The sequence below is a fragment of the Haemaphysalis longicornis genome, unplaced genomic scaffold, assembly GCF_048455015.1.
Source record: "Haemaphysalis longicornis isolate Haplotype H1 unplaced genomic scaffold, Haemaphysalis longicornis Haplotype H1 scaffold_1, whole genome shotgun sequence".
NCBI classification, from domain to species: domain Eukaryota; kingdom Metazoa; phylum Arthropoda; class Arachnida; order Ixodida; family Ixodidae; genus Haemaphysalis; species Haemaphysalis longicornis.
The window spans coordinates 296,357,333-296,377,377 of NW_027526203.1; the positions used below are offsets into that span (position 1 = coordinate 296,357,333).

Here is a 20,045-nt window from a genome sequence, read left to right on the forward strand (position 1 = left end):
AGCAAACGAAATACTACGTCAACTGCAGAAAACCGTCGCCTGCTGTTGCTAGAGCTACCTGGCGGCATTTAAAAAAAAATCACGCCATATCCACGGAATGAATGATGATAAGTGGGGCGAAGCTCGAGAGGGGGAGATCATCGGTAACCATAACTCTCCCGTGAAGGTTCGCCCATTACATCATTAAGAAAGACGTAAGACTGTGTGCGTACATTGTACAAATCAACTTTTATTTTCGGAGTCAATGCTCCAAGGCCCAGACCTGGTGAAAGACCCCGCGCCATCGAGGACTACCCCGCACCTCCACCACAATTTGTCACGTAGGATGGGATACAACGGTAAAGAAAGAACTTTTATTTAGGGCGAACTTGTGCCCGAACAAGACGAGAGGAAACGAGCAAAGGTCCTTGCGTCTCGTTCGGTCTCCGAGAACGACTGCCTGCGTTCGTGGCGTGATCTCTTGCGTGATCTCCCCCTCGCAGTGCACGTGCGCTCGCGCCTCCGTTGGCGAACACAGACAAGCTCGCGCTCCCGGTGCCGAGTTTGCGCTGCCGGTTGCAGCCGGTTCTTGCGCGTGCAACGCGGCCCACTTTGCGACATCTCCGAAAGCATGCGTCGGTCACGTACCACGAGACACAAGGGATGGACAGACCCATGGCTTTAGGAGCTTCGCCCCTAAAATCAAACGGCAACACTAATGAAAGGTTCCACTAGATAGGTTCCAAGTTCCGCTTGAAACGCTCGTGGAGTATGGCAACGTAGTTTTATAAACGTTGTAGTAGGGTGCCTCGATTCACGCGCGTCTCCGCCGCACGCAGCGCTGGCATCGAGGCACCCGACTTGGAGCAGTGGAACGCGGTAAATTTAAATTGACTTGAGCAAACCTCTAGCGTGTTATCTTGGGAGGAACGAGGCGGGACAGGAACAGCATGAGAGGTGAGCGGAAAAGAGAAGGTAGGCATTAACTTGCCAGGGGCGCCAGTCGACTATCGTCTTTCGTGGACATTTCCAACGAAAGGAGCATATACGCGGCCATTGTAGATGCAACGCATCTCTTTAACTCGCCTTGTCCCGCGTTGTCGCGGCATAGTCAGCATCCCTCCCCCATTCTCCTCGCCGCGGCAGCTGCCCGCTCCGCCGCTCTCACCGCAGCGCCATCTGTGCGTCAGCGCGGTCAGCGCGCAGCTTGCGCTCGGCTGCGCTCGCTCCCGTCGCCGTGCCAGCTGTGCGTTAGCGCGCAGCTTGCGCTCGGTTAAAAAATTTCCACCATCTTCCCGCGAGGGGAACCATGGGGTAGATGCGACGCATCGGGGGTGAACATGCTGCGTAAATAGGATACACAACAACAGCAATGCACACGCTGACATCGCTAACATAACGGAAACGCAACGGCAACCCCCGATGCGCCGCATCTACCCCATGGTTCCCCTCGCGGGAAGATGGTGTAAATTTTTTTAGATTTCTCTGAAAACGATGGCAAGTGAAACTGCCTCGACCTCGATGGGGGGGCAAGAATCGAGCTCTGAAACAAAAGTGAGGGAATACAGGGCAAATGATTTCTAGCATATCGGCTTCGAGAGGTCGAGATTTTAATGTGATCCATTTAATCCGCTCTGTTCATTTTTATATCAACACCACTAGATGCTGCTCCGCTTCGCCAGCGCTCTCGAATGTGTCCTTAGTACGTCGGCTTCGGATTTATTTTTATATCATGCCCAACACCTCCAGTATATGGGCAACACCATCCGTGAGAAATTCATCGAATGTCGTAAAAAACATGAGTGAAAAAATATCATCCCACGTGAGGTTCTAGAGACGGCGGCTTCCAATCATTACGGCTGTTTTGATGTTGAGTTGTGACGTCGAGTTTATTTTGTCCAACCTAGCTACTTATCTAGTTCGTGTTTTAATGAAACCTATCGCCAGAGGGTACAATATTTACCCCCGCAGTTATTATCCAAATTATTTAGATCTCATCAAAAAGAAAGTTTGTTTTAATCACTCTGAGTTTTTCTTCTATAGACATCCTTGTGATCTTCAGTTTGCTGCTCACTGATGTGCAGAGAAACATCTTAAAAGGGCCCTGGAAGACTTTTTCACCTTTTTCTGAAATCTTAAATGCTTGCAGAACGTAGTCATTCAGCACATCCAGTACTTAGATTACGGGGTCGCAAAGAACCTCAGCCAAGCATTACTGCTCTATGCCCATCAGATAATTTGGAATCTTGCTCAAAAGATTTTTCTCTCTTTCCCGGTCTTTGCGTGCTTCGACCGTTGGAATAACGTCATTACAGCGGTGTAGCGGCTGTTGGTCGGCTTTCCCTCAGTTGCAGCAATCGGAACGCATTCGATATATGTCCCTTGAAATGAAAGCCACATAAGCAAAGCCGAAACGGAAGCATATCTGCTGCGACCAGCAAATCACGCAGTACCGCTCCGTGCTGGCGATAACTATAGCTTTGACAATGCTTCCAGACCCGAAGGAAACAGTGAAAGCCTTTCGAGGAAGTGCTGCATAGTCGCTTTAAGGGTCATTTACCTACGTCATCGCTCGTTTCTGTAGATATTCCACAGGGCCCAAAACAGGCGCGGAATTGCTGCAGAAGACACAAGTTGCTGTTTTGAGGTGGTGTGATGCGATATTGGTGGCTACAGAACGTCACAAAGCACAAACGCCGACGAAGCAGTCTAATATAGTAACCTACACAGCCTAGCGTCTACGGATCGCATTGCATGGCGTAGGACCTAGATTAATTTATCTTAATCCCAATCAGAAGCATGCAGTCGGTCGAGAACATCGTCGACCAACCTGAAACAGTCTAGGTTAATGAATAATGGTTTACATACGGGATACCAAACAAGCATGCCACGTCTGGCATAACGACAGAAAGAATAAATGGGATCCCTCCTTGAAGCACGGGCTAAAGTAGCCAGGCGCGGATATGCGCTGGGAGCGAAACATAAACAAACGGATCCCAAGGCATGGACTGCGGCAAAGTTCGGACTGACCTACTTTTGTCAAAGTAGTCGACTGGACGAGTGGGTGAATAGTGCTCATCACACAGTACGCGCTGTTACGCTCAGAAGTTCTCACTAACTGGCCCAGTCGACTACTCTAATGCAGTTAATTGCCGGTAAACTGCAGGCCCTTTTCCGTGTACTGCCTTTTTTTACAAATTGCAGTCATGCGGCACTTTTAGTGCATCAGTCCCACTCAAGATCCTCAGTGTAGTGACAGGTTTAACGAAGAGTGCGCAGCACACACCACCACTGTTATCCAAGTCAACGTAACGTGGAAACTTCAAGTGGATTTTCTTAGCGTGAATATTGTATCACAATGCACGCACTGCTATGGCGCAGTAACTAAAGCGCTTTGCTACTGTGATCCAATGTCGGAAGTTTTATTCCCTGCTGCTATGACCCTACTTTCAGTGAATGCGAAATAGGAACTTGCAGTGTGCACGAGCCTTCACATTTTGGGGGCATAACGCGCCAAAGCTACACTCGTGTTATATAGGCACGATGTAGTGGTGGGCTCCTGATTAATTTCGCCCACCAGGAGATATTTAACATGCACAGAAACATCGATACACGGGCGTTTTCGTTTTTCGCCACCGGGGCCGGGATCAAACCCGCGTCCTTGGTTTAGTGTGCACGAGACTTAGTTACGCGTTAAAACTCCACGTTGTCTGTACCCTTTCGGAACCTTTCGGAGCCGAAACCTACCAGATGCTTCGACGTCTAAAAACCGAGTGTTTGAAGGGACGCGAACGCGGGGAAAATTGGACAATGGGAAAAAAATTGCGTGAAACTTCGCTGAAGTAACACGCATCAATTGCCTTAGCAACACTCACATCTTACTGTTAGGGTGTAATAACTGAGGTATAGGCGTTTCTTTTTTTCCTGAAATAAGTGTTCAAACATCCCAGTTTTTTTTACTAGCTGAGAAGAGGCTTCATACCGACAAAATCGAAATCTATGTCGGTAGGCTAATGGTGCTGTCGCGCTTGATCATCGCTTCTTTTCTACTTAAAACCATGCGGCAGCCAAAACTCTAAAGTAGTCTTGGTCATCTCAAAGAGGTTGTCATATTCACGGTCTCATGAGGTGCGATGACTCACAGATTATTCTTCATGACAACTGTAGCCAGCAGAGAAAATTAGCATTGCAGTTGATATATAGTCAGTCGTTGAGCGCACACAAACTGTTCTGATAGCAATTTCTTCGGTTTAGAACGACAAGTTCTATTCGTACCGCAAAACTGAATAGTATTATCGTTGGCCAGCTTCATAACAAAGCATTGGAATTACTAACACTAGAATAAATAGGGCGATTTCAGGGCACGAGTTCCATTCTTGGTCCTATCGTACACGAAAAGTCGGCATTTTGCCTAACTTTGCTGCGTTGGCCGCATAAATTGGGCATTTGGCTGCATTGTAGTGAAGAAGCTTCAGTAGGTTTGGTAAGGTGTGCTGCTGGATTTGCGCGAATGTGTGTTGCTACTCTCAGCATTCTGTTTTAGAGTTCCAAATACGATATAATTCTCGATTAAGGCTGTTTTCTCTTTTATCCGCTTTGTCTTTTCTTCAGTATTTTGCGATTATTGAATGTCCTCACAGTCACCCGATTTGACCATTTCACGCCTTTTTACGTATTTGGTAATATACCTGGAAAATGTTCTTACTAATAGTAAAAACCACTTGTATTCAATTCACCATCCGGCTTCTGTTCTTTAAAGTTACCTGTGACGAACGCTTACTCTATAGGATGTTCTGTCCGCCCGTCTGTCTGTCTGTCTGTCTGTCTGTCTGTCTGTCTGTCTGTCTGTCTGTCTGTCTGTCTGTCTGTCTGTCTGTCTGTCTGTCTGTCTGTCTGTCTGTCTGTCTGTCTGTCTGTCTGTCTGTCTGTCTGTCTGTCTGTCTGTCTGTCTGTCTGTCCGCCTGTCGGCCTGTCCGTCCGTTTATCTAACTATCTGAAACGTTGAAAAAAGAACTACGGTGCACCTCAGCTTTCTGTTAAGATGTGAGAATGCAGGAGTAACTTCTTGTTGAGATATGTTGTCGAGCTATGCCGCTGCGTTTACTGTCGCTGTGTTTTGTGCCGCCGAGTTTAGTGTTGCTGAGTGTGTGGCGTCGCAAAATACGCAAGACACCAGTCATGGTGGCTCATTGGCTAAGGAGTTGTGCTACTGAGTCCAAGGCTCGATCTCGGCCACGGTGGCCGCTTTTCAAATGGAAGCGAAATGCGAAAACGCCCATGTGTCGAGATTTCGACGTACGTTAAAGATCTCCAGGTGGTCTAAATTGATATGGAGCCCTCCGCTACGGCGCTCCTCATAGCCCATGTTTCATTACAACCCTACAATTTGAATATACGCAAGGCGACAAACCGGTCATATTTAAAGCTGTTCATCGCCAACCTTTTCCTTCGCTCTCTTTTCTTTGCAGCGTTTCTTCTTCCCTCCGTCACTGTAACCAAGAGCTTCGGCGAGTTGCTATTGTTAGGCCTCACTTAAGTCAGGTTTAACGTTAAGTAACGTCAGCGTTGATCCTCACGGCGGGCCAAACAACGTCAAACTCAGTTTCGGTACCGGTTGACGACCTCATACCTGAAAACGTGACGTTAAGGGCTATCACATATTCGCGTCGTGCTGTCGCATATTAGCGTTCCCATTCTCTCTGGAGCGACAGCAGTTCAGCTGGTTAAATTGAGGCGAAAGACTTGAGTACCTCATTGTGTGAAAAAACGTCATCCTAGTGTGTTTCTGCTACAGAAAATGGTCCCCGCTGTAAGGAGTAAGTAGAAATTTTGTTTGAGTTCCTGTGGATTTGATCCCGCGTCTAAACAGTAGGCTTTCAGTGCATTTTCTCTGCGCAACCTGTGCACATTGCCAGCGGCAGAAAAAACGTTCCGCCAGAGCGTGCCGCGCGAATAATGAATGTGAGGGCACGTGAGTAGAACAGGTGCCACCCAGCCATGCCGAACTCGGATTCTGGCGAAGCTTTGGCGAGAAGTGTGGCCGGCCTGCTGGTTGGTCGGTTGGTTGGTTGGTGCCACTATATCACTGGTGTTTACCCGCTCTTTGGGCTTGCCATGGCCAACACATCTACCGTGTAATATTGAAAGATGGTTATTTCGCGACGAAAGAGGAAGAAACGAAAGCGAAGAAAGATTCCCAAAAACTGCACAAGGTATATACAGTTTTTGCGAATCTTTCTTTGCTTTCGTTTCTTCCTCTTCAACAGGCTTCTTAGTTCGACAGGCTTCTTGCTTCGATTACTAGTCGACAGGCTTCTTTACGGCTATAGCCGTAAAGAAGCCTGTCAAAGTAATATGCGCTGAAAAACAAAGAAACGAAAGCCAAGAAAGAGATGTAAATTAGATGGAGCAGTAAAAATTTCGTTTATATAAGTAGCGCCAGGCTTTCGCATTTAAAGCATGCAAGCAGTCTAATACCCCTGTCACACGGGCACTTTCAATCGCGATTGAGTCGATCCCGATCGAGCTCAATCCGGATCGGGCGCTTCTATACGGCAGTTTCAATCGCGATCGAACGGAAGCGGCTATACACTTGTCCCTGCTCAGTAATGGCACATAAGGTGACAATTTCAACTAACGCTACAAATTGTGTCAAATTGCTTGATCCAAATCAGCGTTCGGTAACATTTACATAGTTACGTGTACCTCCGACTGCGTAAAGTTACCAGACGCTGGTCGTAAGTACATTGTTAGCGCCATCTGGCGTACATGAATGCAACCGGTGCAACTTCTCGATCGCGATTGAAACGTGCCGTGTAGCAGCAGCAGTGCGCCGAGCGCGCTCGAAAACTCTATCGCGATTTACTTCAATCGCGATTGAAAGTGCCCGTGTGACAGGGGTATTAAGTGCCCTTGGAAATTTTCTCTACCTTTTCGTCATCATGCACCTTTTTTTCCTTCAGCCGTGTGACGCATTGCTGCCGATAGGGAAGAGGCTCCAGGCCGGCGCATTCACACGTTTGTATCCAATGCATACCTGCGTTCACTAGTTGCGACATGACGCGTCCCAGCTACTAGGAATGTTAGAGCGGGGGATACGGGCGTTCACAGCCCAAAGGAATTGTTTCGACAGGTACCAGGCTTCTCTTTATTGTAACACTGATAGGCGGAGGCGGGTTTCCCGCTAACTTAATTAACACGAGAGTGATGCTCACGCATTAAAATTGTTCGCTCAGCCGTCCCAGAACACAAACGTGCACCATTCCTACTCGTGCAGACCGCTGCTTGGGCCGCGTGGTCCTGGGCTCCTTCATGTTCGCCCGTGGCCTGGCGCAGCAGCACTGGACCGACGCTCTGGCAGCGGCGCCAAAGCAGATCAACCGCTGGCACCGACTGTCTTGAACCGCACCGAGCCGCACTTCCCGCAGCGGCACCGCCTGGACAGCCCTGGCGCCTGACAACGCTCGCGGGTCGGTACTCCAGCCCGCATCCACCACATATTTCAGTTCAGTTCACCCTGTCCCGCTTGCGCACCACCCAATGTCGAAAAAATCAGTTAATCTCTCTTTCAGAGAAATCAATAATACGGCAGAATGAAAGAAAACGTGCGGGCAGGGGCGGAGCGTGCTACGAGTGGGATAGTTGTTGCATGAGGACAGCTACACGAACACTGTCCACTTTAAGAAAAATGGGCAAGGAAAGCAGAATGGGTAGAGGGCTTTTTTGTATGCTGCAAGCGTTGGTAAGTTTCAGGGAACTACAGATGCCCGCGTGGGCGTGTTTGAAACCGTTACTCACGATGTGCACGATCGTAATACTATTCCTCATTCGGCGTCTGGTGTTCAGTATTGGAACTAATGTTGCGGCGAGGTTGATCGGCCCCACTAACCCTACAATGCACATCAACCCCCTCCTGGCCATGGTACAAGCCACCTCCCCATTCGCCCAGCCGGTCTGGAACCGCCCCTTGGACTCGCGTTCCCGAAGTGTGAATCAGCCGCCACTGCGTCTCATGAATAGCGAGACTGTACAAGCCCTTAGAGACAACGAATGCAGCCGATGGCGCAGCCGCACACGAACCACACTTACCTATAACACTCGAACGGGGTGCTCCCGGCTGCAAGGGCACCACTTATCGATAACGGCCGCGGGTTCGAGATGGCGGCCATATGAGCCCGCGCTGCCATTTCTTAGCCTTTTATATTGTACAGCGGATCCACATTTGTCTGTCGACCCACAGATCTTCTGGCTTAATCCCACTACGGCGGGCAGTCGTGTTAAGGCTGAACATGTGTACCGCGGAAAGTAGTGATACGACTGAGAGTGTCGATACTGTGAAAAGTGTTACGACGGAGCGTCGCAACAAGATGGTGAGCACTACGACTGAGCGCGCATTACGGCCCAATGTATCGAAACGACGGAAGCGAGATTGATTCACTACGGCTGAAGGCTCACTGCAGGGGAGAATCTCAATTTGGTTTAATAGTTCGGCTGGCCAAAATGTGAACAATTCCGGGTCACTTGCGATGCTAAGCTGCAACATGTAATGGCATGACATTTGTTACCCCTAAGCGACGCTGGCAAGGTTTTCCGGCCCTTTCTTCAGCCCACGACATAGCACAAGCGTGGCTTGTCGATTCTTGAGGTGTCGAGAATACACGACCAAATATTATGTCGGATGTCAAGAATGTTGTTTCAGGGAGCGAAACGGAAACTGGTGTCTACAACTCTAAAAAATACTTCGAGAACTGCATTCCGGACCATATGCTTCTGACGAGCATAAGTAAAGTTTTTCCTTAGAGAAAAAAAGCAACATTGACACAACCGCAAGTAACTATGCATAAACATAAAAAATTGGATACCGTCCAATCCAATTGCAAAAGCGACGGGTGTTATTTTGCCGCAATGCTGTAGTGGCAGCCACCGCAGTCGTTGCATGGTCCGGATACGCGATGAAAAGTATATTTATTTGAGACGGTCTGTGCAACAGACATGAAAAGAACTTTGACAAATTCCCTTCAGTGTTATCCGAGAAAAGTTTATGGAACCAGTTCACGTTACTTACTATCTCTTTAAGTTTCATCTTCGTTATTAATACATTACGTTGTGATAGATTTGTAACTCTTGAATTCCACTGCTGGTTTTCGTTTTACAAGGGCAGGGTGGCGGTGACGCCAAGTCCCGGCGTGTCCTTCCGCCGTAATGCGACTCTCATTCGTGATGCGACTTTTCGCTTCCGACTAAGCGCGCGCGACTTTCTGTGGTGCACCTTTAGCCGTACCGCCACATTCAGCTGTAATGCCACCGCCCATAAATTGACACATTTTGTCGCAATTTGACTCTCCGTCGCAATGCACATTAAACCACACTGAAACCTTCAGCCGTAAATCCATGCTCCGCTGTACCACACGATTAGTCCGCATGTGACTGTCCGCCGTATTAATTTAGGACCAGATTTTTCATGTCCATTCCTTAAAACTCACAGCGCCCTCCCTGAGGAGGGAAAGCAAACTAGTAATGTCCAAAGCTTCACGATAGGCCGCTCGGCGGCAAAGGTACATCATAAAGTATTTAGGGTTGAATAAGATGTAGGGAAAAGAATTGCGAATTATTAAGGATATAGTGAGATCGTTAAGCTTAATTAATGTGTAATAAGTAAAATCAAAAGGGCGAAGGTAGGTTAAGGTTCGTTGATATAGAATAACGTGGATCAGCGTGTCTTAAGATAGATTAAGGTGGATCCACACAAATCACGATGAATTAGGAAGAATTACGGCATATTAAAGTATATTTGCTGAATTACGATGGAGTAATGTGGGTTAAGGAGCACTGAGATGAATTTAGGTCCTACTTAGGGAGAATAAAGATTAAACAGTATTAAGAGGGTGTGTGGGGGTTTGATGTGAATAAAGTTGGATTGGGGGGATTGATATTGATAAGGGGTTTAGTATAAATTAGGTTAAATTAAATTTATTTAGTTGAAAATACGATGGATTAAGATATATTTTGGTGGAATGAGGTAGGTGAGGATGGATTAAGGTAGACTGAAACGTATTAGGATAGTTTATATTGAATTACGGTAGGTTAAGGTAGATGAATATGAATTAAGATGTATGAAGATTGTTTGAGATGGAAGATGATGGTTTAAGTGGAGTTAACGTAGGTTATGGTGGATGAATATGGATTACAATCTATGAAGATGTTTTGAGATGGAAGATTATGGTTTAGGTTGAATCAAGGAAGACTGATGTAGATTTTAATAGATTAAGAAGAATTAATGTAGAATAAGGTATATTAAGACGGATTAAGGAAGATGCAAGTGGGCTAAGGTGGATTAAAAATAAATCTAACGTGACTAAAACTTCGTCAGCCAAAACCTAACCTTAACCTTAATTTACCTGAAGCACACCCTTTTCTTAAAAATAACTTAACACCTCACTTAATTTACCCTTACCATATCCCTAAGCCTAACCTTAAGCTGCAGCTAAGCCACCCTTACTCTATCCGTAAACCTCACCTTAAACTGCGACTAACCTACTCGTAACCCCATCCCTAAAAGCTGACGCGGCAACTTTCAAATTTTGCGTAAGGAGTCTCAGCAACGGGTGATGTGCCGCGGCTCTGTACGACAAACCAATACGCGTAATCCACAATCCACCCCCCCCCCCCCCCCACTCTGGGTGCTATCAGGCTTGTTTGCAACAATACATTTGCAACAATACATGCATTCAATTGGGTTAGTGGCACTGAAAAGAGGAAGCGCGCAGTTGTCGTACGCAGAAACTACCTAACGCGCTGCAGTGAGTGAAGTGCGCTTTCCCTTAACGCGGTCGCGGCGCGCTGGGGAGCTACAGGCATGCCGGAAGTTAGGCGGGCTTCACAGCAAAGCAAGCGCGGTGTACTCCCGCAGAGTTGGGAGGTTTGGCGATTTCTCACCAAATTGGCGACTTTTAGAGTCTTGTGGTGGCTGAAAGTTTGTGGCAACTTGGCTACTTTCTGGCTCCTTCGAGCACTGATGATTATTTATTTATTTCCAGGATCTTCTGATGACTTACATTCCTGAAAAAGGGCCTTATTTGGTCGTTCAGTGCTTTTCAGTGGCCAAGATGAAACTAGACGCCACTCAGAACAAGACAATGGGAACGATATGAAAAAGTGGAGAATAGGGTCCAAAGAGTTACTGTCACCTAAAAGACACCAACGTACACTGCTACTGACAGGCACAACGCGAAGTACGTTCAGTCGCTTGTTTGGAATATCCATTAGCTGCCTTAAGAATCGCGTCGAAGACTTCAAGCAACGCCGTCAGTTTGAAGTATGATGTTTAGGCAGTTCACGGGTGCTTGGGATTCTAGGTTTGTGTGTGTGTGTGAGGAGGGGGGGGGGGGGGCGTGTTTGTCAACTTATAATAATCCCGAGAACGTAAGGAGGCAGTGAAAGAGGTGAAAAACAGTGTGCAGCGAACGCAAGCTCTATGATCACTCATACTCTTTGAATACTTTGCGTAAAGTAACATATTTTAGCTTTCTTAGGTTCTTATGAGACAGCAGAAAACAACTTATTTTTCTGATCCGTAGCAAATGAATAATATTGGTTATCCAGTTTCGCTACTCTTTGAACTTGTTATCTTTTTTGTCTACACAGGCCATCAAAACAGGGTTGCTACCTTTCCCTGCAAAAAACACCGGCCCTTCGGGGAAGGGGGGGGGGGGGGATATAGAAGGTTGAATTTGTGTCGAAAAAAGACGCCATGTTTTCTTGACACGCAATGCAATTTATTGCAGCGTTTTTCTAGAGTGAAATCAACATGACGTTTGTACTGAAAGTGACTACTACGTTTTTGGTTGTTGCTCTGCATGTGCTGCACTGAAAAGTAACTACAAAACTTCGTCCATTAAAAGCTTCTCTTTGCATCTGAATCCACCGAATGAAGGTTAAAAATGTATGCGATGCATACAACATAATGTATTTGCTATTCATCTGAGCGTACATGCGCAATACTAGGCAATACTCGCAAGGCCTTGGCACCTGGCCGTGGCGGTGGATATGTAACAGCGAAGGTGTTTAGCAAATCGTAATTTTTTGCGTCCGGAGTTGAAAAAGAAATTGCCGAGCGCGCGCATGTGAGCGCGGGCCTCGCGGCGACCGCCCAACGTCCCCTGCGCACGTTTGTGAAGCCAAGCACAACCACTAAGGGAGATCGGCCAAGATTGCGGCGATCGCCTGGCAGTTTAAAAAACAAAACAAAAAGAAATGCCGAGCGCTCGTGTGTGCGTGCCTTGCGGCGACCTCCCAGCGCCTCCGGCGCACGTTTGTCAAGCCAAGCATACTAATTTAGAGAAATTGGCCAGAATTGGCGAAACAAAACAAACAAAAAAAATCTCCAGCGTTCGCCGTAATCGTGGCAACACTTGCTCGGAACGAGAAAGACAGGTCATAGCGTACGCCCCTCCAAGGTGATGTCCAGTGGTTATCACTTCCAAAAAATGGAAGAAGCTCACACTTATAGCAACAATGATGCAGTAAGAGTCGTTGAGGCAGCGGAAAATGAGCAAATCGGCTGCAATCGTGGGCTTAAACCGTCGTGGTGGTCGTGAAGGTTGCGAACAGCTTCGCTACCTTCAAGTGTTATGCTTTAGTGTGAGCTTCCTTCATTTTTCACTATGTTGTTCCTCCCCTTGGTCCCCCTCCATCTCAGGGAGCGTGCTCGCCAGCGTATTTTCTCTGCTCGCGTGTCTTTGCCGGGAACTTTTCGGCACATATTTATCGTCGTAGTTGCTTAATTGACGCTTATAAACGCAAAAAACAAATGATCGCCGTACGATGGCCAAAAAACCGGCCGATGATGGCCAGTTTTAGGTCCTGACCAGAAATCGGCCCTCTGTCAAAAAAAAAAAAAAAAGCGATCGGGCCGATCAAAAACAGGGCAGGTGGCAACCCTACATCGAAAGGAAATCGCTAGCACCTATTTTATCCAAGTGGCAGTTTTTCTGGCTAATTTTCTATCGTTGAGTTTAAGGAACTGGCAACCCTGCGCTCCCGCGCTTTAACAGACGACACAAAGCCCCTGTGCGCCTGCACCGCTTAGCTTCGATGCGCGGCCGCGCTGCCCCGTGTTTGCACCAAGAGTGAACGACCCTGCACATTACCTGTAAGCGCACAGGCTTCAAACCGGCAGGAGCTGCCAGAAAGATACGCCACGGTCGGTCTCTTTACCTGAGTTTGGCTTGGTTCATGGTAGGGCGGCTTAGGCACCCTACATAAAGGACCCATATTGGAGCTCCAAAATCACGCAGACGCTGCGCGAAAGACTCTCTTAACTTTTCTGTCTGACTCGGGATTAATCGAGGTTCTTTATTTTTGGGATCCGCAGATGTTTTCTCCAAGTGCTGTACATTTTTTGTACCTTCCGAACTGATGTTATTTTCTTCTCCCTCTTATTCATTGTTACTGCGTACTACTTTCCCTTTTCTTTTCTTTTTTCGCCTCACTATGTTCACCCCCATCTGAAGTGGCAAGCCCCGCCGTTTGTGGGGCTAACCTAAAGCTTTCTCTCTCTCTCTCTCTCTCTCTCTCTCTCTAGGCACTTTTTTTCCCTCTTTAACCCTTCACCTTGCCCGAGCAAACCAGTCGTTCTGTGTACACTCTTTGCAAAAAAAAAAGCAAGCCTTGTTGCCAAACGTGAACCACACGACTTTCTTTTCACCCTTTGCAGGCGCTGCCATGTACCGGAAGAGGATCTGCAGAATTGATGCTGCAACAGCGTTGTCATGCAGTGTCACCCAAATCTGCGTGTGACCTGCTTTTGTGTGACGAGATTGTGCTCGTGCAGTCCTTTTCTTTTGTGCTTATGTGCTTTTCTGGTACCGCATCGTTGTGCAGGTGCATTTTAAACTACGCCGAGCAAGTACGTCAGGCAAATCTGTTCAGTGAGACCCTGAATTCCTCGCAAATCTTGGCGACGAAGCGTTCGCAAGTCAGACAACCACATACAATCAGCACAAAAAGCCCTCTAGCCCGCGGCTAATACAAATGTTAGGAGTTATTAAGGTAGCGCAAAAAAAAAAAAAACTTGATGGAGTGTAGCGTAGCTGCTAAGGCTGTAGGTCTGCCTCCCCTATTTATATGCATGGCTGCGAAAAATGTCCGCCATCGCGCATCCCTCTACGCGCTTCAATCTTGTGTAAACAGGGCAGGTTGAGCGAGAACAGATTGCTATTTCATTTCGTCAGGCGGGCGTATATCGCAAGCACGAGGAAACGTTTTATACGCCCTTGACAAGGGGTCCTTAATGCTATTTTCGGTTTAGTACTTTAAGGTAGTTCAACCCATTCGGGTAAAAAAAAATGTTCTTTCCGTGCGTACTGGATGGCAACAGCCCGATAAGAAGCGCTTATGCAGTTGCCTTGTATAGGTTGAATATACCCGAAGGCACAATTCTTGGGGTCTCTTTAATCAACCGAGCTTATTTCGCTTCCTAAGCTCTGCAGACTGGCCGGAGTGTATAAGTTCAGGCTGCGCATTTCGTGAGCAGGCCGTCTGGGTTTTTTGCATTATCGATCGATGCTTTTACGCGTAACATCTATACTACAGATAAACATACTTATTGCATCATCTTCAGACATAAACATTACTGCCATACGCCATCCTTCTTTTCTTGTTTTTGTTAGCGCTTTTTCGAATACTCACAAACGGATACGAGAGTCCCAAATACGCTGGTTTATGCGAGGCTCGAAGTTATTCTCAAACATTCATTTCTACTTACGTATCGGAAAAATCACAAATGACGCCTGTTTGATCGCAGCGCAGAATTGTTCAATCTTTCTTTGGACATTTAAGTACGGCTGGAATCAATACCCTCGGTAGCAAATAGCCACCGGGCCATTAATGCGGGCAACTCCGAAGCGGCGTTCTCTAGCTATGGCTGCACACTTAATAAAGCTTCAGAGTCCATCCATTTTCATGTTGAAATGTGCCGCCAAGTGCGCGGAGCAGGACGACAATGCATTTGGAAGGAAAATACCCCATCCGACGGAAAGCAATTCAGGTGGTGCAAACGGCCACACCACGTGGTAGGCGTCGGAGGCGCAGGAACACCATTGCCGAAAGCGTACACGCAACGAACGCGTAAGTGGAGCCTCCAGTGCTGAGTCTGCATTCGCACAGTATCGCCATAGTGCAAGGCAACGCAAACGATGTGTTAAAGAAAGGCATTGTCAAAACTACGTTATGAAGTCTGCTTAGGCGCCACAAAATCCAGGTCCCCAATCAAGGGTAGTTCAGTGTAATTAATTCATAAAATATTTTGGGCATTTCGACTGGGGCAAAATATGAACAATTTCCCACTTGATGATCTATTGCATGAAACAACTTCGCGTTGGCAATCCCGGTATCTTGGCAATCCCAACTACCTGCGTGAACCCGTTCAACTGAACATCTTTTGGCGCACCCTTCGTAATGTTTTAGTTTATTCCCGGCTTTCTCGCGGCCTTGCGTTGTTAACCTAGCCTGCCAAGCTGTGTGACCCCTAGATATACAGAGTCCTAAGGGGTAGTCTCCTTTTTGTTAAGTGGGGACAAGAAACTCCAAAGCATGATTTGAGTATAGCGGCACATGCTGTTTATATCGTTTATAATGGAACTGGATCAGCCGGTGGCTAAAGTGGTCGGTACCTGTCCCCTCTCCCCTCCTCCTCAACGAATGCGGTTGGTTCGGCCTAGCCCTTTCTCAAAGGTACTTCTTTAACTTTTTTTTTCTGACGCAAGGAGACCCGTCTCAACGCTGCTTTATGGAGGCTTAATTGTCTAATGCATCAGTTGCTTGAAACTCGCCGTCTTTTCAAAATAGGACCGTTGGACAGGTCAATGCTTCTCCTCTCCACAGCTCTCCCGCTATACATTATTTACGGTAAAAGGAAGCCGTACATTAGGAGGGAAGAAGCAAGTCGGGCTGCTGAAATTGAGGCCCCCTCTTATTTCACATTAACGGCTCATTCTTCATGCCAGAATTAACTGTGTTCTGCTTGCTGTGTGCAATTTTGCCCGGGTGCTCTCCGATGACGGCTGGCATTAAACCCTCAGACGCTCGCATGAGCATGTCGCTCAAAGACAACCCTGTGGTTCAGCTTCACCGCAATGCAATTCATTGACCAATTCATGCTGCCAACTATAAAATTTCGGCGAATGACGATGTCGAGCATACGATTTGACTCAAAAGTTCGGTCTACGCTGTGGCATCACGCAATGCAAGCGCGACATTCTTTGTGGCCCAGCTACACAACGCCGATCACACAGGCCGATCACAGCCGATGATCGATCACTGCAAACATCGGAACAATTATGGTGTACGGTCACGCCAAGCATACGACGTAACACAGAAATGTAATCTACCAAGTGATATTTTGCACTGTTGTATTGGTTGCTGAACAGTTTTTCGGTCGAGTACGTTGTGGCGAAACCCAGCCACGGAAGCGTTTAAGGATGTGGTGGGTCGCCAGAATTGTGCCCCGAGGTACGTACACATTTCTCAGCCCGCAAGACTCACCTGCAATGAAATTCTCAAATATTTTGCTCGTATTTCAAAGTGAAAGCTTGGCCAAACGAGGTGTTCGAAGAACCCGCTTACCAAATTCAGTTAAAATTATTGCGAATGCAAGAGTTCCTAATAGCATGAAGAAAGCCGCAAATTTTGCAGAACTTTACCAGTGAGTTTTTTTTGTTAGCTGTTTTGGTTTCATTTCCGACGAAGACGAACGTTTGTCGTAATTCATAGCAGAATTTTTTTTTTTTTCGCAGAAGACAGCTTGAATCAAACGTAGTGGCCATGATTGGTGACTACGAAGCTTGGAACAGTTACGTTGTACGCATGAGCTCAGACACGAGGCTTCGAACAAAACGAAACTTTAAAACTGCGCCAAAATAAGCAGTGCGTGCTATGTAAAGAGTGCGAGAGGACACTGACCAGGTTGAGTCTGTATTTCACAAATAGAAAATTTTTATTGCTTTTTTTAAACAAAATTATACTAAAAGAATACGCAGCAGATCCTAAAAGGCGCACCGCGCCATGCATTTGAATGCAGTAGCACGATCCAGACATACCAAATTCAGAGCAACCTGAGAATTCTGACGCCGAATCGGGACCAAATGTGCCGAAAACATTGTATTATAAGTAATTCAACAGGGTGCACTAACTTTTATGAGCAAGCACAATGGCCCAAAGGCCGACAATATGCTGTAGACTCCATGTGTTTAGTAATACCACTAGTGAGCAGAAGGGACAGCCACTCTGTATTTATAACAGATTGTGGCACGTGGAAACAGCAAGAAGCAGGAGAGAGGAGCGCTGAAATATGGCCCTGCATGATGCCCAGTCTATGGAGGAGAAAGGGCACACTCGCACCGTTGGCTCCATTTATTTACCGGGCATGCTGTTCATAAGTGTGACTTCTTGACTCCGTGGAAAGGCGCTGGTGCTCCGGTCGGTCGACGCCGCTACGATGTCAGTGTGTCTCGAGCACACGGCCGCTTAGTTTCGTGAGCGTGACCGCAATTGAACCTAGGCGAGGACGCCGAGTGAGGCTGGAGAGGTTTGCACCCGCCTGGACAGGACTAGCGTCGGTGCCACGCAACTGCGATTCCCCCTAGTTAGAACACCCTCGAGTACATTCCAAAAACTTTTTAGTAGTAAACGTGGTTCCGGCTCGACAAGCGGCTTAGCGTCGTCTCGCTTCCAATGCACGACTGGCCATTGACACCTGTGGCGGCCAACAGTCAACCGGTATCAAATAAAAATTGGATTTTTTTTATATTCCTCTGCACTATCACATTATTTTTAGTCGTTGAGACCGCTATCATTGAGAGTATACCCACTGTATTAGCAACAACATTTTCGTCAAAGTAGCTACACCCTGGTCCATAAACGAAGTACCGAGTGAGAACAATACAGGCGGTTTCGCTCCTTTTGTTTTCGTGTTTCACTCCTTTGCACCGTATTGTTAAAACAAGTTTGAGTCAGTATGCTATTCCTTTCCACATTGTGTTAGCTTAGGCGAAGGAACGGTGGAAAGGTGGTTTACTGTAAGAAGGTAATCAAGGATAGTAGACAGTTTTGGCCAGCCTTTGTCGTGATAAGTTGGTCATGCCGGGGGGTGGGCGTTCCCGCGCCGACCGACAGGAATAAGCCGTGCCCAAGAAAAGCCATGCAGGAACGCGGGCTCGAAAGCCATGCAGGAAAGCCATACAGGAAAGCCACGCATAAACTCTGTAACGATCGTCAGGCTAGGCCTTTCAATATTTTTTGAAAAAGGTCTTACACATGTCACAGAAATATAGCCTCCCATCGCTCCCGGCTTTTCAAGGAGACGCTGGTTTTTTTATATCGAGGTTATCACTGTGAAGAGCTTGAATTGCGCGGTGCACAAGCACTCTGCTGCCAGAAATACCACATTTCAGTGCAGCTGACCTTGTTGAAACTGGTTATCCAATCACCTACGTTTGATCTCTAATAAGAAAAATGTCGAAGCATCCATTACAACGCGGTGCCTTTCTGGGGCAATGCAGCAGTATGCTGTAAAACATTACATTTCCTCCTTACGCTACCTTTCATGTCACAGCTTTTCGTGGAGGTCACGACTAGCAGCAACGCGGAAAAAAAGATAAATGTAGCCTAAAATAAATCAGCCGGTTAAATCGACAGCGCTTCTGTACGGCTTGACTTCTGCGAGCACAACGCCTTTAAAGGATTCTCTCGATATAACTGCTTCGGTTAGCACTAATAGTTCACGAGCAAATGACTTTGCCTTGTCTATTTTCGCGCATACCTAGTAGCTCTAAGCAATAGCTATTTTATCTGCGTAGTCACTTTGCAACTCTTGTATTGTGCGTATTTGTACCTGTGATTTCCCAGCACAAACGTTGTTACTCACTATTACCAAGAACTGTCGTTCAGTCTGCTTCGGCGTGCTTGTTTTTAGACAACAGGAATGGTGCAAAGAAAATTCAGAAAGTCCAGCTAAAACACTAAGCGCAAGAGCTACCAACCTATCATCGTATCAGATGCCTGCTGTTTGTACAGATGTAACTATAAAATGACATATTTTTCTGAACCTCCCGATCTAAGCGCTGAAGCCACTTCTTGACAGCCAGGAGGCCCAAATAAAGTCATGCTAACTCTTTAAATCAAATAGAAAGTACCCTCTGCTGTAACAGGTATTGGCACATTAGCTTCTGCGTGCGGAGGCTACCGCTGCCGCTATACGTTGCCCTTGAGCTGGTACTATAGTTGCAACGGAATGGTGCTCGGAGCGTGGCAGTGAGTGGCAGTCTTAAGACAACATTCTGAGCATATCAGCTTAGTGAGTTAGCAGTGTTCTCTTGGGCCCCACAAGTTTCCCGAAAGAAGTTGGTTCCCCCCTTTTGCACTAGCTTGCACAATATGGTACACAAGCGTCACGTGCGAAATGTAAATACCAAAACTGTTTAATGTCGGTGCTGTGGCGTTATGCTGTGGAGACTGTTATCACTTGTAATCCAAAACTGGTCGTCAGGTCTGTGAAGCGGAGTTGTCCTAATATATATCTCCTCGCTCTTCGTGGCCGCGACCCTCCCCAAAAAGAAATGAATAAAACGAAAAAAAAATGTCTACCGTGTTTGTGAGCGTTTGTCGCAGATCGACGAGTTTGTGTCTTGTTTCTCCGTCTACCTCGTAAAAGGGCTTGCACCATGTGTCCCAAGAAGTTCCGTTGTGTGCTACCGGAGAAATGTAAATAAATATATGCCTGTGAGGAAAGCGGATGAAGCCCACGGTCTCGTTTACAGCACCAACCGCTTGTGCATGCTTTCACCCAAGCTCAGAGATTCAGCCTGGAAGCAGAAAGCTTGCACGCGCGACACGTCTACGAGGCACGGTTACATGAAGACAAAATGCAAGTTGGGTTTGCGACACGTCCATTTAGGTGCCATGAAGACAAAATGCAGGTTTGGTTCATTAAAAAGACTGTTTTGTCCGGACAACAACAATACCAATTTTGTCGCAAACCTCAACTAAGTAGCAGATATATTAAGGAAAAC

General features: G+C 46.9%; 1 protein-coding gene across 1 annotated transcript in view; it reads left to right on the forward strand.

The window, feature by feature from the left end:
• LOC144148551 (synaptotagmin-15-like) overlaps window positions 1–19,763 on the forward strand; it is a 414,790-nt gene extending 395,027 nt beyond the window's left edge. Inside the window, exons 9-10 of the mRNA XM_077680073.1 lie at window positions 7,256–7,448; window positions 13,694–19,763. Of these exons, the coding sequence (XP_077536199.1) occupies window positions 7,256–7,380 (125 nt within the window). The 3' untranslated portion in view covers window positions 7,381–7,448; window positions 13,694–19,763. The remainder of the gene's footprint in view (window positions 1–7,255; window positions 7,449–13,693) is intronic.
• Window positions 19,764–20,045: the final 282 nt, after the last annotated feature.